This window comes from Pantherophis guttatus, chromosome 8, assembly GCF_059756535.1.
Source record: "Pantherophis guttatus breed Tessera chromosome 8, ASM5975653v1, whole genome shotgun sequence".
In the NCBI taxonomy this organism is placed as follows: Eukaryota; Metazoa; Chordata; class Lepidosauria; order Squamata; family Colubridae; genus Pantherophis; species Pantherophis guttatus.
In genome coordinates, this window is record NC_142070.1 from 81,407,775 (window position 1) to 81,434,839 (window position 27,065).

Sequence of the window (27,065 nt, forward strand, 5' to 3'; positions counted from 1 at the left end):
TAATTCTATTCTTGCTCTGGCTGAGGCCAAAACTTCTTCTGGACAAGTCTATTCTAAAATAATCTGGAGACTTCCAAAAATCATCATAATCTTTTAACGACCCGATAATCCCCTGCGGGGTGGGGTCTGGGCAACTGCATGGAGCTACCCTGTTTCTCCCAAAATAAGACATCCAATAATAATAATAATAATAATAATAATAATAATAATAATAATAATAATAAGAAGAAGAAGAAGAAGAAGAAGAAGAAGAAGAAGAAGAAGAAGAAGAAGAAGAAGAAGAAGAAGAAGAAGCAGCAGCCGCCCAATCAGGCAATAAGGCCAAGCGCTTATTTCAGGGTTCAAAAAAATATAAGACAGGGTCTTATTTTCGGGGAAACACGGTGGCAGAATGTTTTAATGGCCAGATGCCTTTCCTGTCGCCAGTGCGGAGTTTTGTTCAGCAGATATATCCTCATTGTACCCAGAGAGAGAAATATCTGCCTCTACCTAGGATCGAACTCACAGCCTCCTGATTGTGAGGTGAGAATGCCATCTCTAGGCCATCGTACCACTTCTGGAGACTTCCAAAAATGATCCTTCCAAACTTGGCCGGAAATCATCAAACTGCCCCCAGAATGGTATGGTCCCAAAAAGATCTCCGACATCGTTGTACTGTGAATTTTAGCAAAAACCCTCAGTCCCTCAAAACTGTGGCTAAGGGTGAAACACTATTTAATTCAACCAGGCTTATTCTTTTTAATTAATATTTTTTTTTATTAAACATTTTTTTTTAAACAAAAAGAAAGCTTTAACACTTTTTCTGTTTCAACAGTTTCGCATCAGTCAAAAATTTCATACTAATACATTTTTTCCTCTGTTATTTCTACTATATCTTTTATACATAATACTTCTGATATTTATTTATTTATTTACATATATACATAACAATACCTGTGTACACACTTTCATTTCTACAATTTTCTACAATTTATTCTGAGCCACTGCACTGCCCTAGGAGTAAATCCATTCTACTCAACGGATTTTCTTCTCAGTAATGTTGCCTTAAACATGGTGTAAAAAAAAAAAATCTAAAATCATAAAACAGCCAATTATCAGGCCACAAATTCAGGAATATGTTCAACGTCAGAAACTACCTCTGGTGCTTAAAAATGGCTTCGTTCAACCATCAAAGGTTTGTGGAAGCCAGGCTCCTTACGCAACTTCCACAACTTCATTGTTCCCCTCTGACAACACAACTTACTTCTTTGGCAAAGCAGGTAGCTTAGGAAGGAGGAGACTGGCTTCGTCTTCAGCGTTATAAAACGAAGTGAGAACACTGAAATGAAAGAACGATACTTGGATTTAATGCCTGGAAGATCCCGGTAAAAATAAAAAACTACATTTCAGAACCTTCTTCCCAAACACGATTCTCTTCCGAGGCGTGTGAAAGTTACGAATCCCAGAACAACCCACTTTGAAGGCCGATTTCAAAATAATTACCGTACTTTTCAAAGTATAAGACGCACTTCCCACCCCCCAAAAGAGGGTGGAAATATCGATGCGTCGTATACACTGAATACGGCCATTTTTGGCCTCCTGAAACTGTGCCCTGCGTGTCCCATTTTTGTCCAAAAACAGGCCCGTTTTTCACAAAAACAGGACACACAGAGGGTTTGGGAGGCCTGCAGAGTGCTCCTGGAGGCTGGGGAGGGCAAAAACCAGACGCGTGGAGGCCAAAATCTGTTTTTTTCCCCTTGGTTTCCTCTTCGAAATCTTGGTGCGTCTTATACTCCGGTGCGTCTTATAGTCCGAAAAATACAGTAATAGAAACTTGGATCTAAATTATTATCAATATTCCAACTGAATTGTTGTGATGACTCCTCTGGATGCTTCCCCAGATACCTCTCCAGATGTCAGCTTGGGGAGGGGGGAAGATGAACTACTTCCAGGCACATCTGGAGGGGAGTTGGTCAATGGCTCCAAGAAGCCACCTGAGAGGGATTTGGCTGAAGCACAGCTGTAGCAGGACAGCCCTGAGGCTCCAGCTGGGGAAAGGATGCAGCTGGAACCCGGTCAGTGAAGAGGAGGAGCAACTGCCTTCTGCACTTGATCCAAGAACATGCAAGGCAGAGAAAAGGCCAGAGCAGAGAAGGTCAGCTAGGTTACTCGTAAGGAGGCGGCCTCGCCCCTCTTCATGGGCTGCAACAGAAGCTGGTGTCAGGTTTCGGTGTCGTCTCAAATAAATTGCATTTCCAAACAAATAGTCTTTGATGAAATCTTTCATTTATTAAGCACGACAATCTGTCCCCGACTCGTCGTAGCCAACACTGACTTCCTGACCCCAAACCTTCCCTTTCTGTTCCCCAATTCTCTGCGTCTCCTTGGCCATCTTCCAAATCACTCTCCCCATATCTACTACTTCAGCTCCCAGGAATGTCCCCCCTCCCATCCCATCTCCTAGGGGATATTATCTTCAGGGAAAATAAGTAGGTGAAAAGTCAAGCATCCTCTTGCCAGCTGCCTCCTCTTCTCCTCCTTATGTCAGCACTGGAACGAACGTAGTTTGGAGTGCTGACGGCTGGCTATTTAGCACAGAAGACAGACGGAGGCGATGCTGGGTAACGACGTGTTTGTTTCCTAGCTGTGTGTTTTCTGGTCATTGTGATTGCTGCCTCGCTTTGGATTGACCCCTGGCCTTGACTTTGGATCGTGCCTTGTGAACTCTGGACTTTTTCTTGCCTTGTGATTTAATTTTGCCTGTTTATTTGGGTTGGGTTTCAAGTGTCTGGTGGACTCACTGGCCATTGCTCTGTGGACTGGCATCGGTCTGCTCATGCCTGGACTTAATTGGAACAGTTCTGGGTTTTTGGGGAAGGAAATTGTGGGGGAATATTAATAAAACCATTAAACCACAATTACGTGCATGTGAGAGGCAGGACCAAAATCTTGAATTTCAACTTACCTGTTTTCTTCTGTAACTTCCATCCAGTACATGAACGTCAGAGGAACGTTGACCGAAAAAGAATGCAAACTCTCCGGCTTTTCCACGTCGCACAGAATAACTTTCTTCGTATCCGCAAGTCCAAAAGCGAGAACTGCAAAAGCAATGGGAGGGGCAAGGCAGGGGTGAAATCCAGCAGGTTCTGACAGGCAGTGGAAATTTTGAGTAGTTCACAGAACCGGCAAATGCCACCTCTGGCTGGCCCCAGAGTTGGGTGGGAATGGAGATTTTGCAATATCCTTCCCCTAGGAGTGGGGAGGGAATGGGGATTTTGCAGTATCCTTCCCTTAGGAGTTTAGAGTTTATTGGATTTCTATACCGCCTTTCTCCCAGGGGACTCAGGGCGGTGTACAGCCACATTAAAACACATGAATTTATAAAATTTAAAACCAATTAAAACAAATATATACAATTTGGCCCTCAAATTAAAACACACATACACCCACTTAAAATTCATATTAGGCCAGTCCGGCTTGCTGGATTCAAGATTCAAGGAGTGGGGAGGGAATGGGGATTTTGCATTATCCTTCTCCCAGGAGTGGGGTGGGAATGGGGATTTTGCAGTACCCTTCCCCCAGGAGTGGGGAGGGAATAGGGATTTTGCAGTACCCTTCTCCCAAGAGTGGGGTGGGAATGGGGATTTTGCATTATCCTTCCCCCAGGAGTGGGGTGAGAATGGGGATTTTGCAGTACCCTTCCCCCAGGAGTGGGGAGGGAATGGGGATTTTGCAGTACCCTTCTCCCAAGAGTGGGGTGGGAATGGGGATTTTGCAGTACCCTTCTCCCAAGAGTGGGGAGGGAATGGGGATTTTGCAGTATCCTTCTCCTGGAGTGGAGAGGGAATGGAGATTTTGGAATATCCTTCCCCCAGGAGTGGGGAGGAAATGGGGATTTTGCAGTACCCTTCTCCTGGAGTGGGGTGGGAATGGAGATTTTGCAGTATCCTTCCACTGCCACGCCCACCAAGCCACACCCACCAAGCCAAGCCACGCCCACAGAACCAGTAGTAAAAAAAATGGATTTCACCACTGGAGCAGGGGAATTAAAACATGCAGTGCGTAGAAGACACTTCCTTTAAGATCTGGGATCAATCAGGACTAGAAACCGGAAGTACAGAAGAGGAGAGAGGAGAATTCCTATATAGGACAACTCCTATATAGGAGAACTCCTATATAAGAATTCTCCTACATGCAGGGTTTTCTAGCTCTGGGGGTGGGGAAATCCAGTCATCTGAAAAGTGAACCTTTAATATAAAGTTTTGTTTTGTCAGTCATTACTTTTGCCGTCTGGTCTCCAGGCGAGCGCGGACACATCTTTGCCCGTGCTTTCATTTGGCGGCAAACTCCAGACTCGCTGAAAATTTGCCAGGCGGTGAAGCAATACCTAGAAAAGAGATGGAGAGATTAAGTCACGTCCACCTTTAGAAGAAAAGCGAAGTCTTCTAAAACTCCCGTTCCTCAAGGTGATTCCTATTTGCCCATCACAGGGCGAGATCTCCGCCTTGCCTGGTTCCTAAATCATCTGACGCGGCAAGCAAATCGGAAATGAATTTGCACAACTTCTTTCAACCAAGAAGCTCTGGAACCAAGTAAGAAAGAATCCTCCAGATCAGGGATGGGGAACGATGGCCCCTGTGTGACTTGAGGACTTCAACTCCCAGAATTCCATGCTCGCTCAGGAATTCTGGGAGTTGAATTCCACACGTCATCGGAGGGCCATGGTTCCCCACCCCACTGACCCAGACCAACAGTTTCACAATTTGCAAGCTCAACTCTTTGAGAAGATTGACAGTTGATCCCAAGTTTTGTTGAGTGCCCTACAATTCCTGCACCCCACTCAACATAGGATCACTTACCTCCCCCACTCTGTTTGCCAGGGCAATCAGATCCCTCTTAGGAGACCAGGCCATAAAAGTAACTTCTTGAGGAAGCTGCTTCTCTCCAACTTGCCTGAAAGCCGGCATGGTGGTGGCATCAGTGCCTGGAATCCAAAATATATAAACCATGATGAGGGTTAGCTCAGATTAATTGAATCTGTGTGACCGGAGACACTCTGAATTGTGACTGATTGGATTATTTTTTTGGTCTTTTAGTGAGCCTGTAATCTGTTCCATTGGGGTGGAGTCAGAGAAACTGAATATGTCACAACCGCCAATGTGCGACACCCTCCGGCACGCGATTTATTGAGCTTTTCAACCATGGATAAATCCAAGAAAAGAAAAATTTCAGAAGAAAACAGAACGTTTAATTCAACTACATATGCTAGTTTTGTGGCCGCCCAAGAAATAGTCAGGCACGGGAAGGGTTTTTGTGGCTCCCGGTGTTTTCTTTTCTGTGGGAAACGGGTCCAAATGGCTCTTTGAGTGTTTAAGGTTGCAGACCCCTGTGATAGACGTATGCATGCGCACACACATACATATATAGAAAGAGAGATGATAGATATGGAAATGGAGATGGAGACAGAGACAGATAATGTAGATCAGTGTTGGCAAATCTTTTCCGCACCGAATGCCAAAATGGGAGTGCGCACGTGGCAGAAACCAGAAAAGCAGCCACCCAGCGTCCATGTGCATGCCGGGAAGATGATCTTCCGGTTTTCAGTGTGCGCATGTGCACCGGCCACCTGGTTTTCCAGTTTATGGTGCACATGTGTACATGAAGGCCAGTGCACATGCATGTGCAGGAAACCAGCTCATTTTCCTGGTGCGCACATGTGCACCGGTGGAGGGGGCTACTCTTCCGGTTTCCGCTGCTCCCACGCGCATGAAGACCAGCTGGCCGGCGCGCCAGAACTCGGAAAAGCAACAGGCGACGGCTCATGTGCCTGGACACATGGCTCTGTGTGTCACTTCTGGCACACGTGTCATAAGTTAGCCATCACGGATATAGATGATAGAGACAGGTGATAGAGAGACAGAAAGAGAGAGAGAGATGATGGAGATGGATGAATGAATGAAATGTGTCCACCCAGTCATCAGGAGTCCCGCTCAAATTGGGAGTAATTTTACCTGAAAAGCCAGCAGCGAAATTCGGTGCACGGTTCGGCCCTCCAGCCTCCCTCCAGGGAGTCCACTGCAAGGACAGGCGAAGCAAAGGCCTGAAACAGGTTGAAGAGAGTCTTAGAATGGACACCCTGAACTCTTCACCTGCTCTGATCCTGCAGGATTGTTAATTCGGGTGTTCAAACTCACAACTGGGGGTAGCGGAGGGTGGGCATTTCTTCCCCCCCCCTCTTTAAAACCTAGAGGTAGACAGGCATTAAGAGCTTATCTAGGTTATCAAGGAAGAGGAGGAGGAGGAAGAGAAGAGGGGGAGGAAGAGGGGGAAGAGGAGAGGAAGAAGAGGAGGAGGAGGGGGAGGAAGAGGAGGAAGAGGAGGAGGAAGAGAAGAGGGGGAAGATGAAAAGAAGAGGAGGAAGAGGAAGAGGGGGAGGAAGAGGGGGAGGAAGAGGAGGAGGAAGAGGGGGAGGAAGAGAAGAGGAGGAGGAGGAGGAAGAGGAGAGGGGGAGGAAGAAGAGAGGAAAAGGAGAGGGAGAGGAAGAGAAGAGGAGGAAGAGGAGGAGGAAGAGAAGAGGGGGAAGATGAAAAGAAGAGGAGGAAGAGGAAGAGAGGGAGGAAGAGGGGGAGGAAGAGGAGGAGGAAGAGGGGGAGGAAGAGAAGAGGAAGAGGAGGAAGAGGAGAGGGGGAGGAAGAAGAGAGGAAAAGGAGAGGGAGAGGAAGAGAAGAGGAGGAAGAGGAGGAGGAAGAGACGATGGGAAGGAAGAAGAGAGGGGAGGAAGAGGGGGAGGAAGAGAAGGAGATGGTAGCTTTGAAAAGAACCAGAGGAGGAAGAGGAGGCGGAGGAAGAAGAAAAGAAGGAGGAAGAAGAGAAGGAGGAAGAGGAGAGGGGAAGGAAGATGGGGAGGAAGAGGAGAGGAAGAGAAGGAGATGGTAGCTTTGAAAAGAACCAGAGGAGGAAGAGGAGGCGGAGGAAGAAGAAGAGAAGGAGGAAGAGGAGAGGGGAAGGAAGAAGAGAGGAAAAGGAGAGGAAGAGGAGGAGAGGGTAGCTTTGAAAGGAACCAGAGGAGGGGGAAGAGAAGAGGGGGAAGAAGAGAGGAGGAGGAAGAAGAGAAGAGGAGGAGGAGGAGGAGGAAGAGGAGAGGGGAAGGAAGAGGAGAGGAAAAGGAGAGGAGGGAAAGGAGAGGGAGAGGAGGAAGAGAAGACAGGAAGGAAGAAGAGAGGGAGAAGGAGAGGAAGAGGAGGAGGAGGAGGAGGAAGAGAAGAGGGGGGAAATGAAAAGAAGAGGAGAAGAGGAAGCGTCCTTCCCTTCAGAGGAGACCCCCTCCCCGCCGGGCAGAATGGGGTGTGTGTGGGGGGGGGTCTTTCTGCTGAGGAGCCCCCAGCCCCGCGGGGAAGGCTGCCCCAAAAGCGCCTCCTCCGCCCCCCCTTTCCCTCCCCCCCCCTCCCCCATGTCCCAGGACCACAAACCAGGCGCGCACCTGGCCGGCCGCCTCGGCTCCTCCTCCTCCGCCTCCTCCTGCCCGGCTAAGCTCGGCCCACCCGCCCGCCTTCTTTCCTTCCTTCCTTCTGGGAGGCGGAGGCTCCGGAAGCGGCGTCGGCAAGGCCTCCGCCTCTCCTCCGCCGCCAGGAGGAAGGAAGAGCAGCGCCTGGGAAGGCCCGAAAGGCCCTGGGGGGGGTCTCCTCTTCTCCTCCCTTCCCCCATTCTTCTCTTTCTCTTTCTCCTTTTCCTCCTTCTTCTCTTCTTTTCCTCCTCCTCCTTTCTCCTTTCCCTCTCCTCCTCCTATCCTCTTCCTCTCTCCTTTTCTTCTCCTCTTCCTCCTTCTTCCTCCCCTCTTCTTCCTCTCCTCCTCCTCCTTTCTCCTTTCCTTCTTTTCTTCCTCCTTCTCCTCTTTCCCTCTCCTTTTCTTCTCCTCTTCCTCCTTTCTCTCTTCTTCCTCTCCTCCTCCTTCTCTCCTTTCCCTCTCCTCTCCTTTTCTCCTCTTCCTCTCTCCTTACTTTCCCCACTTCCTCCTTCCTCTCTTCTTCCTCCTCCTCTCCTTTCCCTCTCCTCCTATCCTCTTCCTCTCTCCTTTCTTTCCCCACTTCCTCCTTCTTCCTCTCCTCTTCTTCCTCTCCTCCTTTCTCCTTTCCTTCTCTTTTCTTCCTCCTTCTCCTCTCCTTTCCCTCTCCTTTTCTTCTCCTCTTCCTCCTTTCTCTTCTTCCTCTCCTCCTCCTCTCCTTTCCCTCTCCTCTCCTTTTCTCCTCTTCCTCTCTCCTTTCTTTCCCCACTTCCTCCTTCCTCTCTTCTTCCTCCTCCTCTCCTTTCCCTCTCTTCTCCTCTTCCTTTCTCCTCTTTCCCCACTTCCTCCTTCCTCTCTTCTCCCCCTCCCCCTTTTCTCCTCCTCTCCTCCTTCTCCCTTCTCCTTTTCCCTCCCCTCCTCCCCATCCTTTTCTTCTCCTCTTCCTCCTTCCTCTTCTTCCTCTCCTTGTCCTTTCTCCTCCTTTCTCCTTTCCTTCCCCTCTTCCTCTTTCCTCTCTTCTTCCTCCTCCTCTCCTTTTCTTCTCTTCCTCCTTCCTCTCTTCTTTTCCTTCTCCCTCTCCTCCTCCTCTCCTTCTCATCCTTTTCTTCTCCTCCTTTTCCTGTCTTCTTCCTCTCTGTCTTCTTCCTCTCCTCCTCCTCCCTCTCCTCCTCTTCTCTTTTCTCCTCCTTCTCCTAAGTTATGACCACAACGGAGCCCAATATTTTATTTTGCTTAAGTGAGATATTTCTGAAATGGGTTTTGCCCCATTTTACAACCCACCCTGCCACAGTTGTTAAGTGAATCGTTGCAATTGTTAAGTGAGTAACAGTTGTTAAATCAACCTGGTTTACCTATTGACTTTGCTGGTCAGGAGGTCGCAAAAGGGGATCATGTGACCCCGGGGACACTGCAACCGTCGTAAACATGAGTCACTGCAACCGTCGTAAATATGAGTCAGTTGCCAAGTGGTTCAATTTAGATCATGTGATCATGGGGAAATGCTGCAACGGTCGTAAGTGTGAAAAACGGTCATAAATCACATTTTTCAGTGATGTAACTATGAGCAGTCACTAAGTGAGCTGTTGTAAGTTGAGGATTACCTGTATGTGCCCAAAGACATATTTGACTCTAAAAATATAAACCTTTTCTGTTAATCCAGTGACATTTTTTTAATAGATTAATAATGGGACAATAATAAACAAAGGAATAAGCACTGAAATGTTTTATTCTAGTGTCTTCTTTTTTCTTTTTCTTGCAGCTTTTGCCTTTTTCCAACATGTCTCCAGAACAATCCTCTTCAATTTCTTCTTTTTCTTGGCCTTTTTGCTATCTCTGCAGAAGTGAAGGGGGAAGAAGAAAAAAAAAACAATTGTGGCAGGAAAGGATGAAAGAGATGGGAAAATGGCCTTAAATAAATTAACCACGCTATCAAATTACAAATCTTCGGGACCACGTGTACTTTCCAACAGGCAAAAATATCCGCCTGAAACTCAAATCACTTGGTTTACCCAAAATGTTAAGCCATAGTAGCTTAAACCAGATGTAGTGATTTAATAAACCGTGATTATACAATGAAGAGTCACGGGAGAGAATTTTTGTAACTCAGGGTTGAACTGTGGGGTCCTTGGTGCTCTCTGAGGTGGGTTGTTTTCTTGCAAACGTTTCATGACCCAGATAGATAATGTCATCTGTTGTGACTCCGACTCCCGAGCCTGTCCTCATGGAGGAAGAGGATTCAGAAGGTGAGGGGGAGGAACGGACAAGGCCTCCCTCTCCAGGACCCTCCTCTCTGGCAATGCCTCAGGTTCCATCCGAAGGCCAGGAGGAACAGCCTGGGATGTGCCAGGAGGAAGGCAATTCGGAGCACCCATTGATAGGGAGCGAGGATGATGAATCCTGGCTTGATCCCAGGCAGCATCGGAGGGAGAAGCGTGCGCAGCAAAGGAAGAGGCGTGGGAGGGCCAGGGATTGAGCTGAGTCACTGAGCCACACCTCACAAGGGATAAAAGGGGGTGTGATTGCTCGACAGGCTTTGTGACGGACAAAAGTTTAAACTCTAAAGAGTCACACTGTGAATCCTGCACTTCGGCTCAGATATATTTTGGACTAAACTCTTGTGGATAATTTGTCGCTCTGGAAACGGACTGCAGATAAGGCCTCTCCTGCTTTTGGGGAGTACTAATTGGACTTGGCAGGCGTTTTACAGTTAGCTGCCAGAACTCTCATCTGCCAGGAATTCTGGTCTGTTTATACAATAAATTATTGGCAGGCGTGTTTGATACTGCATTTCTCTGTGTGAGGACGGGGGACAGAACAGGTGCAAGTATCTAATGCAGCATGTAGCACTTGTGATGTTATGTAGTTTGGTCATGAAAAGTCTGCAAGGAAACAACCCAGCTCAGAGAGCACCAAGGACCCCACAGTTGGTGTTCTCCTCCTCTTCCTCTCTGCCAACCCTCCTCCCTTCTAGCACTGATGACGTAACGTAGTTTGGTCATGAAACGTTTGCAAGAAAAAAACTCAGCTCAGAGAGCACCAAAGACCCTACAATTAAAAAAAAAAACACACTGTTTACAGAGTGAAAATCTCACACTCCCTTTCCAGCACTGATGATGTTACCTAGCTGGGTCATAAAACGTCTACAAGAAAACCACCAAGCTCAGAGAGCACCAAGGACCCAACAAGGAAGAGCTCAAAACAATCGGTCTCATTTTGCAGGATATGAATCAGCAGGATATGAATTCCGATCATCAACTTACTGGTCAATTCTGCCGATCCGTTGCCGATTTGGACACGTGGTGCGTTTGTGATCGTCTTCACCGCAAATAAAGCACCCGGCATGAGCTTCTTCGCAAGGGTGAGTGGGAAGAGCGCAGCGACCGCAGATGCTACAGTGAACCCAGGCTGCCAAAGGAAGGAAGGATTCAGTCCTCATGAAAAGCAGCAATCAAACGTTCGAATTGTTTTGTCCACAGCTAAACCAGCAATTTGCTGGCTGGGCAAAGTTTGGGAGCTGAAGTCCACAAGCCTTAAAATTGCAATGTTTGAAAAACGGGGCCTTAGAGGGACTGCACTGAAAGTGTTTTTTTTTAAAAAAAAAACAACTTTGCAGGAATCTACAGTAAAATGTACAGTAAAATGTTTCAGTAAAGCCCCAGACTCAAATATGAGAATTCCTGTTGCTGTTTCTGGACCCTTTGGAAACCATAACTAATCAACATCAAAAGGAGGTCAAATTTCCTAAGAAGATATCCACTGATCTCAGTTAAGGGTGTCTGTTTTCTGATTGGGTCACAAAGATAGATAGATAGATAAAAGATAGATAGATAGATAGATAGATAGATAGATAGATAGATAGATAGATAATTAGATTAGGTAGGTAGGTAGATAGATAGAGATAGATAGGTAGATAGAGATTGATCGATCGATTGATCGATAGATCGATAGATATAATTAATTAGATAGATATATAGATAGAAAATGGATAGACAGACAGATAGATAGATATAGATAATTAGATAGATTAGATATAGATAGATTAGAGATAGATAGATAGATAGATAGATAAATAGATAAGGTAGGTAGGTAGATAGAGATAGATAGGTAGATAGAGATTGATCGATAGATCGATAGATATAATTAATTAGATATATAGAAAATGGATACAGACAGATAGATATAGATAATTAGATTAGATATAGATAGATTAGAGATAGATAAGGTAGGTAGGTAGATATAGATAGATAATTAGATAATTAAATAGATATAGATAATTAGATATAGAAAGATGGATATAGATAGATTAGATATAGACAGACAAAGTCATCTTGCCACAAAGCAAAACACTGAAACTTTTTAAGGCCATTTGATCTTGAATTCTTCTGACCCCAAACTATAAAGTTATTTAAAAAAAACCACAACAACTTACAGGGTTTTACACATTTTTTGCAAAGGTTACAATGAGTCCAACATCTGCCATCCTATTGTGGGGAAGAAAAAATTTGTTAATTTTCATATAGATTAAAAGAACAAAAAGTATCATTTACAATCAAATTATTACAGGTAGTCCTCGACTTACGAACACAATTACTGCCCAAATTTTCGGTTGCAAAATGAAACGGTTGTCAAGTTAAGTTTGCTCCATTGTACAACGTTTCTTGCCACAGTTATTAATCAACGAATCAATGCAGTTGTTAAGTTAGATAACATAGGTGGAAAGTCCCCCATTGACTTTGCTTGTCAGAAGTTACTGTATTCTACTCTATGATTTTATTCCCTTTTTAATACGTCTGGACTGGCCCACGTTCTTCCCCAACCTCCTCACTGTCCAACTCTGACGGACCACAACAACTCTGAGCTATAACTTTGCCACAAAGTTCTCCTTGCTTCTTCCTAGTAAAATGGAAATAAGAGATCCATCCATCCGAAGACAACATGTTGTAGCCAGGGTGTTTGGGATTCAGCATCCTGATATCTGAATTCCGCCTTGTCCCCATCCACTGAAGACAGGAGAACTAAATTAAGGAGCAACCAAGCATCGCAAGAGAACTTCTCAAGGACAGACTCACTTTTGAAGTACAGGACTTGCAGATGTCACAATGCCGATTCTCGGCGCTGACGTATCTCTGACAGACAGGGCAAAACCTGACAGAGAGAAACCAACGAGAAGGTTTTGAGAAAGGATGCGATTAGTCCTGACTAAACAGAGGCTCGGTAAGCCAGGGGTCCCCCCAATCCGTGGTCCGGGACCAGGCCGTGGCATCCCAGAAACCGGTCCGCGCAAACAAGCGAAGCTCCATCTGCGGGATGCAGGCAGCACATGAAACCACGCCCCTTCCGGTCCACGGGAAAAAAACTTTCCACGGAACCGGTGTCTGGTGCCCAAAAGTTTGGGGGGGGGAGGCACTGCGGTAAGCCACGTCAGTGAGTTTTGTGGGTAATTTTTTTTTTAAAAAATAATTTGTTCTCTTGAACGGAGAGTTTACCTGTATCCTTCTTCTGCGGGAAGAACAATCGAACCTGGTGAGAGGTTAGTAAAAATACGAACCGGGGATTGTTTGCGGCCTCTTTTCCCATGCTTATATAGCGTGTGATTGTCATAATCAACCTAAAAAAAATCAAAATAAAAGCAGGAGTAGTAAACGAAAGGGAGGCTGAGAAATCTTCCAGCGTATTGGGGATGGAAAAGTTTAATTGTCTCTCCTATTTTCTACCCTCACCTTCTTGAACGATATAAGCGCCATGATCAACCAAGATTCAGTCCTTAACTAACCCAGTTGTCAGGTTTCGATGCTATCTCAAAATAAATGAATTTCCAAACTGCCGATCTTTGAGGAAATTTTCTCTTTATTGAGCATAGGGATCTGTCCCTGGCTCTTTCGCGGTCAGCACTGACCTTTGGCCCCCCAAGCCCTCCCTTTCCGATCCCCAATTCTCTGCTTCTCATTGGCTATCTTCCAAGCCACTCTTCTCATCCCATCTCCGTCAAATCATAGGAATGTCCCCCCTCCCCCCATCTCCGAGGAAACAGAATCTTCAAAGGAATTAAGTAGGCAAAAGTTCAAGCTTCTCTCCTTTCACATGTCAGCGCTGGAACGCTGACACCAGTCTTTTAAATTATCCAGGGACAATTAACTGTGTGAATGTAAGAGAAGGACAGGCAGAGGCAGGGGGCGGAGTCAAGAGAGGAATCAGCCTGGAATCTTTACGTTCCCAGAAAGCGTTCTTGAATTCCATTGACTCTTAGCTAGTGCTAACTAGAAGCTGGACAGCCACTTGTCTGAAATGGTATAGGGCATCATCCATAAGGGCTGGACAAAAAGTTGGATTTGAAAAGCAAAATTTCCTATCATGGGCACATCACACTTATCAGAAATGTTTTAAAGCAGCCGCATCTTTTCCTCGCCTCAGTCCAAATCTTCCTTGGAGAAATTATGATTATAATTTTTAAAGAAAAAAATTAAAGGACCGACTCAATCGATGGTTCAGCACAACCCAGACTAAAGCAAATCCATAATCAGAAGCAGAGAGAGATTCTAGGAGTCTTAAAGAAATTGGCATTCAAACGTGGACAAAACGTTTTTTTACGGATTTCGACAGAGGACTCTTTGTCCTTACCTGATAATCCAACATTGTGAAACTTGGAAAAAATTCAAGAATGCGTGGCTCAAAAAAATACGGAAATATCCAAAGGATAGGTAGCTCTTTGCTGGTAGAAGAACCTAACGAGGAAAAGAAGCAGGGAAGAGATATAAGTACTGTTCGCAATATTTTTAAAAAATAGATATAAAAAATAGGTATAAAATAGGTATAAAATGATATAAAATAGATATAAATTTGTGTAAATACAAATAAGATTCTGCAAGGAACAACACAGCAAACAATTTAGGGCTAAAACGAACTATTTTGCAAAAGAAACTTTGCAACCCACTCTGAACTGTGGCATGCTAGCTGGAAAACTTTAAATGAGTTTTCAGTAGAAGGTAGCCATTAAAGCTGTGAGCCTTTCCTACATCATGTCAAAATCCTAGCTTGTCACCTAGACTAGGGTACGGTAGAGTAGAGTAGAGTAGAGTAGAGTAGAGTAGAGTAGAGTAGAGTAGAGTAGAGTAGAGTAGAGTAGAGTAGAGTAGAGTAGAGTAGAGTAGAATGAAGTTCAGAAGAGAAGAGAAGAGAAGAGAAGAGAAGAGAAGAGAAGAGAAGAGAAGAGAAGAAGGGGAGGGGAGGGGAGGGGAGAGAAAGGAAAGGAAAGGAAAGGAAAGGAAAGGAAAGGAAAGGAAAGGAAAGGAAAGGAAAGGAAAGGAAAGGAAAGGAAAGGAAAGGAAAGGAAAGGAAGTTAATGGGAAGGGAAGGGAAGGAAAGGAAAGGAAAGGAAAGGAAAGGAAGGGAAGGGAAGGGAAGGGAAGGAAAGGAAAAGAAAGGAAAAGAAGTTAATGGGAAGGAAAGGAAAGGAAAGGAAAGGAAAGGAAAGGAAAGGAAAGGAAAGGAAAGGAAAGGAAAGGAAGAAAGAAAGAAAAGAGGAAGGGAAGGGAAAGAAAAGAAAGGAAAGGAAGTTAATGGGAAGGAAAGGAAAGGAAAGGAAAGGAAAGGAAAGGAAAGGAAAGGAAGAAAGAAAAAAGGAAGGGAAGGAAAGGAAAGGAAAGGAAAGGAAAGGAAGAAAGAAAAGAGGAAGGGAAGGGAAGGGAAGGGAAGGAAAGGAAAGGAATTTTCTCAGTAGATATTTTCTCAGCCCTCTTTCTGGTTCCTAAGTACCTCAAAAAGAGTTACCTGCGCCTCCTGCTGAGCTCCACATTGCCATCAGTTTTTGGAAACTAGAAGCCAAGGCCTCCACCAAGCCTCCAAAGGGGGGATCGGCCACCATGACCACGTGCCTCCCACGGTCTTCCTGCAGGAATTCCTCACACACACGGGAAGCAGCCTGCAAGGGAGCCAAGAGAAGGCTGGAATTCTGGAGATCTGGTCTCCTCCACAGTTTTACTCTTTTAAAAGTTATCTTTTAACTATCTTGTATTCAGAATAGAGCTGGAAGGGGCCTTGAAGGTCATCTAGTCCAACCCTTTGCCTGAAACAGAAGACCCTGTACCATTTCAGACAAATGACTGTCCAGTCTCTTCTTCAAAACCTCCAGGGATGGAGCACCCCACAATTTCTGGTGGCAAGGCGTTCCACTGGTTAATTGTTCTCACCGTTAGGAAGTTTCTCCTTAGTTCTAGGTTGCTTCTCTCCTTGATGAGTTTCCATCTATTCTTTCTTGTCCTGCCTTCAGGTGCTTTGGAGAATAGGTTGACCCCCTCCTCTTCTTTGGGGCAGCCCCTCAAATACTGGAAGACTGCTATCATGTCCCCCCTAGTCCTTCTTTTCCCCTAGACTCGCCATACCCAATTCCTGCAAACCTTAATATGTTTTAATCTCCAGGCCTTCAATCATCTTAAGTTGCTCTTCTCTGCACTTTTTCCCAAAGTCTCAATGTCTTTTTTGTAACGTGGGGACCAAAACAGGAGGCAGTTATTCCAGGTGTGGCCTTACTAAGGGTTTTATAAAGCGGTACTAATCCTTCACCTGATTTTGATTCTACGCCTCTGTTTATGCAGCCAAAGATTGTATTAGCTTTAATACGTTGTATTAACGGATGCCTTTAATTTCATCAGGGCGCACATATAATGATAAGCAGAATCATATGAAGGGGTTCAGGAACTGGCCGTCACTCCCTGAATAACCCACTCCCCGCTGCACCAGCGTTGATAAAATGTGCCCAGAACGGCCCTTACCTCTCCAGCAAAGAAATAATGGTTGAACATGTTATAGTGACAAAAGTCCTCCTCGGGATAGAACTGCGAATACCTGTCAAGGAATTGTTTCCGATTAGGTTTACAAATGAGATTTCAGCAATCAAAATGTAGATGGACGATAAGTTGAATTCAGCGGATAAAAATGTCTCATTTTTTCTCCCTTGAAAAAAATTCTCCCTTGGCATTCAGCCACTCAAATGTCTCCTAAAAGTCCATCCATCTGTCCTTCCTTCCTTCCTTCCTTCTCTTTTCTCCTTCCTTCCTTCCCTCCCTCCTTCCTTTTTCTTTCTTTCCTTCCTATTTCTTTCCTTCCTTCCTATTTTCCTTCTTTCCTTCCTTCTCCTCTTCCTCTAAAACCGCTTATAGGGCTGTAAAGCACTATGAAGCAGTATATAAGTCTAAGTACTATTGCTATTGCCCTTCCTTCCTTCCCTCCCTCCCTCCCTTCCTTTTCTCCTTCCTTCCTTCCTTCCTTCCTTTCCTTCCTTCCTTCCCTCCCTCTTCTCCTTCCTTCCTTTCTTTCTTTCCTTCCTTCCTTCCTTCCCTCCCTCCCTTTTCTCCTTCCTTCCTTCCTTTCTTTCCTTCCTTCCTTCCCTCCCTCCCTTCCTTTTCTCCTTCCTTCCTTCCTTCCTTCCTTTCCTTCCTTCCTTCCTTGCTTCCCTCCCTCCCTCCTTCCTTTTTCTTTCTTTCCTTCCTATTCGTTTCCTTCCTCATCGTTGCAGGATCTCCATGGTCATCCAAATTCAGACGCTCGGCAATGGACTCGTTTTTACGACAGCTGCAGGGGAAGCCAGGTTCGCTTTACAGCCATGTTACTAATTTAATAACTGCAGGGGATTCACTTAACAACGGTGCCAAGGAAGGTCGTTGAAAAAGGAGCAAAATCCAATTAAGAACCGTTTTGCTTAGCAACGGGAAACGATGGAGAGGCATGGAAAGAAAGCAACTGTTGGGAAAAAAGGAAGAACTCCTGGCGAAAAGAGGACAGCCATCTATCCCATAATAAAAACCTTACCGGAAATCAATATCGAGCAAAAGACTCTTCATGGAGATCTTCTCATGGGAGGAAGCTTCCAACTGGATCAGTTCATGAAGCCTGAAATTGATCAAGGAGAAGGTCAACCTAGAATTAAGGAGAAACTTCCTAACAGAGAGGACAATTAACCAGCGGAACAGCTTGCCACCAGAAGTTGTAAAAATCCCTGGAGGTTTTTAAGAAGAGATTGGACTACCATTTATCTGGAATAGTATAGGACCGCGAGGGCGAATCTGTATTCTGTAACTTTGGCCCCATGTTTGTTCAAGGGCAAAGGCTAAAACGCCATTCTGTCAGCACTTCAAGCTGCATTTGCTCTAGTGCTGACATAAGAAGGAGAAGCGGAGGCGTCTGGAAAGGGACATTTGACTTTTCACCTACTTATTTTCCCTGGAGATAATATCCCCTAGGAGATGGGATGGGAGGGGGGAAATTCCTTTGAGCTGGAGCAGTAGATTAGGGGTAGAATGATTTGGAAGATGGCCAATGAGTGCAGAGGAAAGGGAGGGTTTTGGGTCAGGAAGTCTGTGTTGGCTATGATGGAGTCGGAGTTAGAATGTCGTGCTTAATAAATGGGAGTTTTTCATTTGCATTTTTGTTTGAAATGCAATTTATTTGAGACGACCTCGAAACCTGACACATTTGTTAGTTAAGGTCAACTATGGGGGGGGGGGGAGAAACACTAAGAGCTCACCTTGGAGTGCCCACACAAAGCACCCGTCGGAAACCTTGCGCCACGAGAAGATCCAACAGGAAGTGGCAACTTCTATCGGTGAAGAGATACTGCGCGTTCGTCTTCTTGTTCTCCAGAGCACTGAGGAGTTGGGTAGGTCTTCTCAGCTGGGCCGCCGAGATATCAGAGAGTATTGGATGGCCAGAGTGTCTTTCCCATTCAGATATCAACAGGAGCTGTTGGCATTCTTGGCAAAACTTCCTTTTCGATGGCGGTAGAGCAATGAATTCCTTGTACCTTACAGCAGAAAAGTCACTGGTATAAAGGCATCGCCTTGAAGTTCCCGCCCTTTTAATTGATGTGCCCATCAACTTAGATTTCAAACTTTGGGGGGCAATGGCCTTTCTTCTGTTTATGGTACAACGGTAGCTCTTCCTTTCGTCCTTCCCAAAATATTTGCTTCCAACACTGGAAGTATACAGCAGTGGCCAAAATTGTGGAAACCTTCTGGGAAAAGTGTATTTTTGGAGGTTTGATGGCTAATAACACCTCTCTCTTTTTTTGGGAGTTTCAAGATAACCCAATGGGAAATCCAGGGAGCTGACTAAAGAAACTGGTTAGTCAGAAGCGACCCAGCAATAAAACCCAGTTAATAGAAGCCATCATTCAATCTTGGTTTCACATGAGAACAGCTGCAGAACTCAAAGACTTGGTTCCCTCCATGGGAAAACGTTGTAAGGCCGTCATTCATGCTAAAGGTTACTCAACTATTAACTGACATGGTGATAATTTTTGTATATCTCTTTTTTTTTTTAATTTGATTTTTATTATAACATATAGTGATATATTCAGTACATTTTCGGTTCATTGGTGCAATTATATACATATATACATCTACATGCATTATTACTTGTCTTTTATTTGATATTGTTTCTTAAAGCTAGATTTAATTTCAAAACACTTAAAGATAATAGTGCTCAAATCTCTAAGACTAAATGTAATACTATTCATATGGATTTTGTTAATTAATTAATATTTAATCTCTATTTCCTTCTTTATTTCTTTTCCCCATCCATTCGTACCACATGTCCCACACGCTATAAAATTTCTGGTTTCTCTTCAGATCGTATAAATCTTTCGCCTTTTATATCTCATTTTTTTCTATGGTGATAATTTTTGTATATCTTGTTTTTTTTCTACGCGTTTCACTTTTCTTCTTTATCCTGTAACTGCTATTCTAATAGCAAATCCTTCCTAAAAGTTATCGCATTACATTCTTGATTCAATGATCTTTCCATTGATATATAATTTTATGGTACTACTCCAAAAAAAAAAAAAAAAAAAAGTGGTGTTATCAGCTAGTTTTAGAAAATACACTTTTCCCAAAAGGTTTCCACAATTTTAGCCACTACTGTATCTGTAGCTCAGGGTTGAACTGTAGAGTTTTTGAAGCTCTTTAAGCTTCGTTGCACACATTTCGTTACCCAACTAGGTACCATCATCAGTGTGAGTGAGGGTGGGGTTTGTTGTCTGTTTATAAATAGCAGTTACTCATGATGTTGCCTAGTTGGGAAATGAACGTCTGCAAGCAAATATCCACGCTCAGAGAGCGCCAAGAATTCAACCCAACAGAATCAATTTGCATTTCATTATTCCACCTTCGCAACAGAGGTGACCATCTATGGAGATCATGGTGCAACTGGACTTTTTGGCTTTTCTTTGAAAACGTTTCGCTTCTCATCCCAAAATTTAAAAGAACTAAAAGACACCAAGGAAGCCCTCCAAATGTGTGACTATCCCAAGTAAGCCTTCATCAAATCCCAAAAAAAGACTTGGCAGGAGTTCCTCCATAACAAACAAAGAGGACAACAATAAACGAAGCAATGTTGTCATTCCATGTTACAGGAATATTTGAAAAGCTCAGGATTCTCTTCACCCAACACAACTTCCGCGCAGATTTTAAACCTAAGAATACATTAAGGCAGAAGCTTGTCCACCCCAAGGATAAAACACCCAGGCACAAACTGAGCAACGTGGCATATGCAGTACGATGCAGTGAGACGTGTACAAATCTGTACATTGGGGAAACAAAACAACCACTTCACAAACGCATGGCCCAACATAGGAGAACAAACCCATCGGGACAAGATTCAGTGGGCCATCTGCATTTAAAAGACTGCATTTAAAAAACAACCGTGTTATTAATTTATCAACTGCAGTGATTCACTTAACAACCGTGGGAAGAAAGATTTTGAAATCTGCACATTTCAAAAAAAACAGCAATTTTATGTGTACGAGAATAATTCCTCCGCCGCAAGACACATAAAGAATACATTAAGGCAGAAGCTTGTCCACCCCAAGGATAAAACACCCAGGCACAAACTGAGCAACGTGGCATATGCAGTACGATGCAGTGAGACGTGTACAGATCTGTACATTGGGGAAACAAAACAACCACTTCACAAACGCATGACGCAACATAGGAGAACAAACCCATCGGGGCAAGATTCAGTGGTCCATCTGCATTTAAAAGACTAAGGTCACTCTTTTGAAGACAGCAAAGTCCACATTTTGGACAGAGGGGACTGCTGGTTTGGAAGAGGGGTCAAAGAGGCCATCTATGTCAAAATTGAACAGCCCTCTCTCAACTGAGGGGGAGGGATATGACATCATCTATCTCCAGTCTACAACACAGATCCTTTCAGCAGTTTCAAGAAGGCTCCATGGCCATTTGTACCACTCGGGTGACCCTGAGGACACAGAGAAACCTCCAAGTGGCCTCTAAAAAAGGATGCAAATGACCAGCTGTCTACAAGGAGTATAAATCAGGGGTGAAATCCAATTTTTTTCCCTACCGGTTCTGTGGGCGTGGCAGGGGAAGGATATGGCAAAATCTCCATTCGCACCCTACTCCTGGGGAAACGATATTGCAAAATCCCCATTCCCTCCCCACTCCAGGGGGAGGATACTGCAAAATCTCCATTCCTCCCCACTCCTGGGGGAAGGATATTGCAAAATCTCCATTCCCACCCCACTCCTGGGGCCAGGCAGAGGTGGTATTTGCCGGTTCTCCGAACTACTCAAAATTTCCGCTACCGGTTCGTCAGAACCTGTCAGAACCTGCTGGATTTCACCCCTGGTATAAATCCTTCCATTTCCCATCATCCAGTCAGAGCGGAAGAAGCTTCTGGGATGAGAAGTGAAATGTCTTCCAAGAAAAATGAGACAGTCCAATTGCCTCTTGAGAAAATTACCTTTGGGACAACAGAGGTGATCAAATTTCTCTTTATAATTCTTAGTTTTTAAGGAATTATCCAGTGCTGTTTACTACAGGGACTTGAATATCTATTTCATGTAACCCAGGAAAACATACTTAATTTTCAACTGATTAATGAAAACAAAGCATTTCAACCCAAACGATACCTTTTGACATTGTCGGAATGAGTTTTAGAGGGCCGATGACTCCGGTTGTATTTTTCCCGTGCTGAAAGACGAGCTTCTGATATCTAAGGAACATGTAGAGGGGAAAAAAGAAAAAAGAAAGAATGAGAAAGAAGTGTGACAGGCAGTCCTCGACTTACAACAGTTCATTTAGTGACCTTCAAAGTTATAACATCACTGGAAAAAGTGACCTATGACCGTTTTTTCACACTTACGACCTTTGCAGCATCCCCATGATCATGGGATCAAAATTCAGAGGCTTATAACCGACTCGTATTTATGACAGTCATTGTGTTCCCCTTTTGCGACCTAACGACGAGCAAAGTCAATGGCGAAGCCCGATTCGCTTAACAACCGTGTTACTAACTTATCAACTGCAGTGATTCACTTAACAACCGTGGGAAGAAAGGTCGTAAAATGGGGCGACCTTTCACTTAACAAACGTCTCAGTTAACAACAGAATGTTCTGGGCTCAATTGTGGTCGTAAGTCGAGGACTACCTGTAGTATAGTAGTTTTCAAGATTTCCGCCAAATGCAAGTTCAATTTATTTTTTTCCTCTGAATTTCTGGTTCAGAAAGAAAAAAAAAATATTTCTAATTTTCAAAGCTTTGTATGTGTATGTGTATATCCCACCCCCTTTATTTTGGAACAACTGATAGATACTTTAGAAAAATTGTTGTTTTTGGTTTTAAACCCCAGAGCACACATTGAAATATGCCCATCTTTACACTTTCGTCTTCTACCTTCTGTTTTCTATCTTCTACACCAGAATTACCAGCAATTTAGAGATTTGTGGGGTTTTTTTAACCATCCCGAGATTTTAAAATCTGCACATTTCAAAAAAACAGCAATTTTATGTGTACGAGAATAATTCCTCCGCTGCAAGACACATAAAGAATACATTAAGGCAGAAGCTTGTCCACCTTAAGGATAAAACACCCAGGCACAAACTGAGCAACGTGGCATATGCAGTACGATGCAGTGAGACGTGTACAGATCTGTACATTGGGGAAACAAAACAACCACTTCACAAACGCATGGCCCAACATAGGAGAACAAACCCCATCGGGACAAGATTCAGTGGTCCATCTGCATTTAAAAGACTGCATTTAAAAAACAACCGTGTTACTAATTTATCAACTGCAGTGATTCACTTAACAACCGTGGGAAGAAAGATTTTGAAATCTGCACATTTCAAAAAAACAGCAATTTAAGTGTACGAGAATAATTCCTCCGCTGCAAGACACATAAAGAATACATTAAGGCAGAACTTGTCCAACCCAAGGATAAAACACCCAGACAGAAACTGAGCAATGTGGCATATGCCTGGTGGCTCAGCAGACTAAAAGCATTGTGATTAACACCAGCTGTCTGCAATTACTGTAAGTTCGAATCTCACCAGGCTCAAGGTTGACTCAGCCTTCCATCCTTTCTAAGGTAGGTAAATTGAGGACCCAGTTTGTGGGGGCAATAAGCTGACTTTGTATAAATATACAAAAGTATGAAGGCTATTGCTTAACGCATTGTAAGCCACCCTGAGTCTCCGGAGAAGGGCGGCATATAAATCAAATTAAATATATATATATATATATATGCAGTACGATGCAGTGAGACATGTACAGATTTGTACATTGGGGAAACAAAACAACCACTTCACAAACGCATGGCGCAACATAGGAGAACAAACCCATCGGGACAAGATTCAGTGGTCCATCTGCATTTAAAAGCCTGCATTTAAAAAACAACCGAGTTACTAACTTATCAACTGCAGAAAGAGAAGACGATCCTCCCTTGAAAAGTAAAGGAGGAGTAATTCTGTTAAAACGTCTCGTTTTGACTTACCTTTTCATCTTCCCACTGAAAAAAATGGCACTCTCTCCTTTCTCTACACGCCGAACAAGCGTAAAATCTTCTCCCTTTTCCTTTCCCTGGAAGAATCCTTGCAAACAAAAGAGTAGGACCTAACAAAGAAAATAATAATAATAATCAGAAATGGGGATGTGGAAAGAAACAATAAAACAATTGCAATTTGTCAGACTAGGAATTTGTTTATTGCTCACCTGGGATATTTGGAATTCCTAATAACGTCGTTTCCAAAGGAATAAGGAAAAAGGAACCGTTAAATTAGCTCCTGTTTCAGTCAGTGCTTTGAAAAGGCATCTGAGGACATACAGAATCACAAATGGGAGTCCTCGACTTACAAAAGTTCATTTAGTGACGGTTTAAAGTTACAACGGCACTGAAAAAAGGGACTTACGGCCGTTTTTCACACTTATGACCATTGAAGCTTCCCCACGGTCATGTGATTTACATTCGGAAGCTTGACAACTGTCTCACATTTATGACGGTCGCAGTGGTCCAGGGTTACGTGATTCCCCTTTTGCGACCAAGAAGAGACTGGACTGCCATCTGTCAGAAATGGCGTAGAGTCTCCTATTTGGGCGGGGGGTTGGACTAGATGACCTACAAGGTCCCTTCCGACTCTGTTAAACTGTTATCCGACCTTCTGACGAGCAAAGTCAACGGGGAAACCAAATCCACTTAACGACTAAGTTACTAACTTAAACAGCCGCAGTGATCCACTTAACAACTGCGGCGAGAAAAGTCGTAAAACGGGGCAAAACCCCACTTAACAAATGTCTCACTCAGCAACATAAAATTTTGGGCTCTGTTGCGGTCGTAAGTTGAGGAATACCTGTACACCTTTCCCATATAGACAACCTGAGGGATACATGGATGAGAGGAACAGCTCAGAGAAACAGATGGACGGATTTGAAAAAGAAGCTAACGATTAGATGGGTTGCAAATGAGTGCAAGTTGAAATACAGGTAGTCCTCGATTTACGTCCAAAATTGAGCCCAGCACTTCTGTCACTAAGCGAGACATTTAAGTGAGCTTTGCCCCACTTTACGACCTTCCTTGCCACAGTTGTTCAGTGAATCCCTGCAAATGTTAAAGTTGGTGACACGTTTTGTTAAGTGCAAGAGTTATATTAGTCATCTGGTCGTTAAGTGAATCTGGCTTCCCCCATTGACCTTGAAGGTCACAAAAAGGGGACCGCGTAACCCGGGGAACGCTGCAACGGTCATAAACGCGAGTCAGTTGCCAAGCGTCCAAATATAAATCATGGGACACCCCCCCGTGGGGAGGGGGATGCTGCAACGGTCGTTAAGTGTGAACAATGGTCCTCCGTCCCGTTTTTTTTTTTCCGCGCCGTTGTAACTTCGGTCACTAAAGGAAGCGTTGTAAGTCGAGGACTGCCTGTAGACAAATAAAAAGAGAAATTTATGCAATCGCAGTTCATTTGGAAGGACTTTATAAATAAGGCATCAAATAAAAAGAAAATGTGGGCGAGCAAGCAAAACACACACACACACAGGGTGCAAACTCTCCATCTTTAAGCAATTGGGGTGCATCTCCAGCTGTCTCCTGCCTACCTCGCAGGGTTGTTGTGTAAGGGGGCGGGACCAAAAAAAAAAAGGGCAACCGACCAATCCGATGCCTCCCGGGCTCGACCCTCCCAGGCCTATTAACTCACCATGCGGGCATTCGGGAGCCGGGGCTGCGTGGGAACCGCGTTCGAGCACCACCGTCACCCCGTCCGCCTGCGAGGCTGCCTCCATCTCGGCTCTCCGGCCCTTCCGCTTCCCTGCCTCGCGAGGCCCGCCTAACAGGAAGCTCTCTTCCCTTTTCCTATCTCTAGGAAATCGCCCGTAGGCTTCTCACAGCCGCGACGCCCCGCCTCTTCCGGTTTCCTTTGGAATGCCTAGACTTTTAAATTATAGACAAGCCTCCCGTTTTGGAAAGCGGAAAGGAGCGGTGGCGGGACGCGCAGTCCAGAAACGGATAGACTTGAAGCTATGAAAAGTGAGGCTGCATCATTTTAGCCCAAGTCGTTAATTTCTGATTTTTCAACGGAAAAAGACTTTAAAAAAAAAAATTCTTTCAATATTCTGCTTGGTGCTTAAGGAAACTATTTTATAGGCTCTTTAGATCAATCAATCTTCTCCCCTTTTTAAATGTAAATTTTTAAATGTAAATTTTAATTTGTTTTAAATTATGGGGTATTTTGAATTCAGCCAAATTATTTAATTCGTTTTTAATTCATTTTAAATTTTTTTGTATTTATGTGTTTTATCTCGTGGCTGTTCACCGCCCTGAGTCCTTTGGGAGAAGGGCGGTATAGAAATTTAATAAAATAAAATAAATAAATAAAATAAAATAAATTAAGGCTGCGTTTTAACTTCAATCGTAGCAACTTTTCAAACACCTGGACTTCAACTCCCAGAACTCCCCTAAACTGGGGGATTCTGGGAATTGAAGTCCAGGCATCTTTTTAAAACTTTTTTAACTTAACTTTAGAGAAAGTTAAGAGGGGGTTAAGATTTATTTGCTATTATTTGGTCATTAAAACAGGCTGCATCAGTGTTTTTCGAACTTGGCAGCTTTTAAGAGGGGTGGACTTCAATTCCCAGAATCCCCCAGCCAGCTAGCCTAGGGGAATCCTGGGAGTTGAAGTCCACCCCTCTTAAAAAGCTGCCAAGTTGGAAAAACCACTGAGCTGCATGAAGGCGATTTAAGAATCGGACTTCCTAAATCACCTACATCCTCAAATTAATGTCTGAATTAACTCTTAGCCATCTTCCAATGGCAAAGAGGCCCATTTTGCTGGTTTGCCAGAGATTTCGTCGGCTACCTGTGGTGAGTACAGGTAGTGGAGTGGTGTGGAGCTCTTGCCTCACAATACGGAGGCTGTGAGTTCGATCCTAGGTAGAGGCAGATTTTTCTCTCTCTCTGGGCACCGTGAGAATATTATCTGCTGAACAAAACTCCGCACTGGCGACAGGAAAGGCATCTGGCCAGTAAAACACTCTGGTAGCTCCATTCAGTTGGCTGGACTCCACCCGGCAAGGGATTATGGGATTGTTAAAAGATGATTGAGTACAGGTACTCCTCAGCTTACGACCACAATGGAGCCCCAAAATCTCTGTTGGTCAGTGAGGCAGTTGTTAGGTGAATTTTGCTCCGGTTTATGACCTTCCTTGCCGCAGTTGTTAAGTGAATTACTGCACTTGTTAAGTTAGCAACACGATTTATTAAGTGAATCTTGGCAGATGGTCACAATCCTGTCAGATCACAGGAACTGCAACCGTCGTAAATACGAGTCCATTGCCAAGCGTCTGGATTTGGGTCATGTGACCACGGGGATGTGACAATGGTCGTATGTGTGAAAAATGGCCGTTAAGTCGTTTTTTCCGGTGCCGTTGTAAGTTCGGTTACTAAATGAACTGTTGTGACATTGAGAACTACCTGTGAGTGAGTTTTCGTTCAATTAATCAGGAGGGAGAAACAATGCAAATTTAATTTAATTTAATTAATTCAATTTATATGCCGCCCCTCTCCGAAGATTCAGGGCGGCTATTTAGAAGCTGGTATTTGATTGTCCCACCTTTAACACATTATAAGTAACTCAAGGAGGGGAACGTATGTATATATAATGCTCTTTCTTCCTTCTATCTTCCTCATAACAACTGATCTGTAAAATAACTCTGGGTTGAGTGGCCCAGAGTCACCCATCCAACTTTCATGCCGGAGGCAGGACTAGAACTCACAGTCTCCTGGTCTCTAAGCCAGCACCTTAACC

At 44.2% G+C, this 27,065-nt stretch overlaps 2 protein-coding genes across 2 annotated transcripts in view; both read right to left on the bottom strand.

Moving 5' to 3' along the window:
• ANAPC4 (anaphase promoting complex subunit 4) overlaps nt 1–7,668 on the bottom strand; it is a 45,875-nt gene extending 38,207 nt beyond the window's left edge. Inside the window, exons 1-6 of the mRNA XM_087875544.1 lie at nt 7,460–7,668; nt 5,991–6,079; nt 4,839–4,963; nt 4,261–4,366; nt 2,945–3,077; nt 1,244–1,318 (exon numbers count right to left, since the gene is read on the bottom strand). Of these exons, the coding sequence (XP_087731670.1) occupies nt 1,244–1,318; nt 2,945–3,077; nt 4,261–4,366; nt 4,839–4,946 (422 nt within the window). The 5' untranslated portion in view covers nt 4,947–4,963; nt 5,991–6,079; nt 7,460–7,668. The remainder of the gene's footprint in view (nt 1–1,243; nt 1,319–2,944; nt 3,078–4,260; nt 4,367–4,838; nt 4,964–5,990; nt 6,080–7,459) is intronic.
• Nucleotides 7,669–9,124: 1,456 nt separating this feature from the next.
• On the bottom strand, nt 9,125–25,107 carry ZCCHC4 (zinc finger CCHC-type containing 4). The gene is made up of 13 exons (XM_060688924.2): nt 24,960–25,107; nt 23,264–23,382; nt 21,402–21,484; nt 18,000–18,275; nt 17,285–17,365; nt 16,249–16,321; nt 15,248–15,398; nt 14,099–14,202; nt 12,967–13,088; nt 12,550–12,625; nt 11,910–11,961; nt 10,741–10,885; nt 9,125–9,313 (listed from the first exon to the last, which is right to left on the bottom strand). The coding sequence occupies exons 1-13, from the start codon at nt 25,042–25,044 to the stop codon at nt 9,205–9,207; spliced, it is 1,476 nt and encodes a 491-aa protein (XP_060544907.2). The 5' UTR covers nt 25,045–25,107; the 3' UTR covers nt 9,125–9,204.
• Between the last annotated feature and the right edge of the window lie 1,958 nt (nt 25,108–27,065).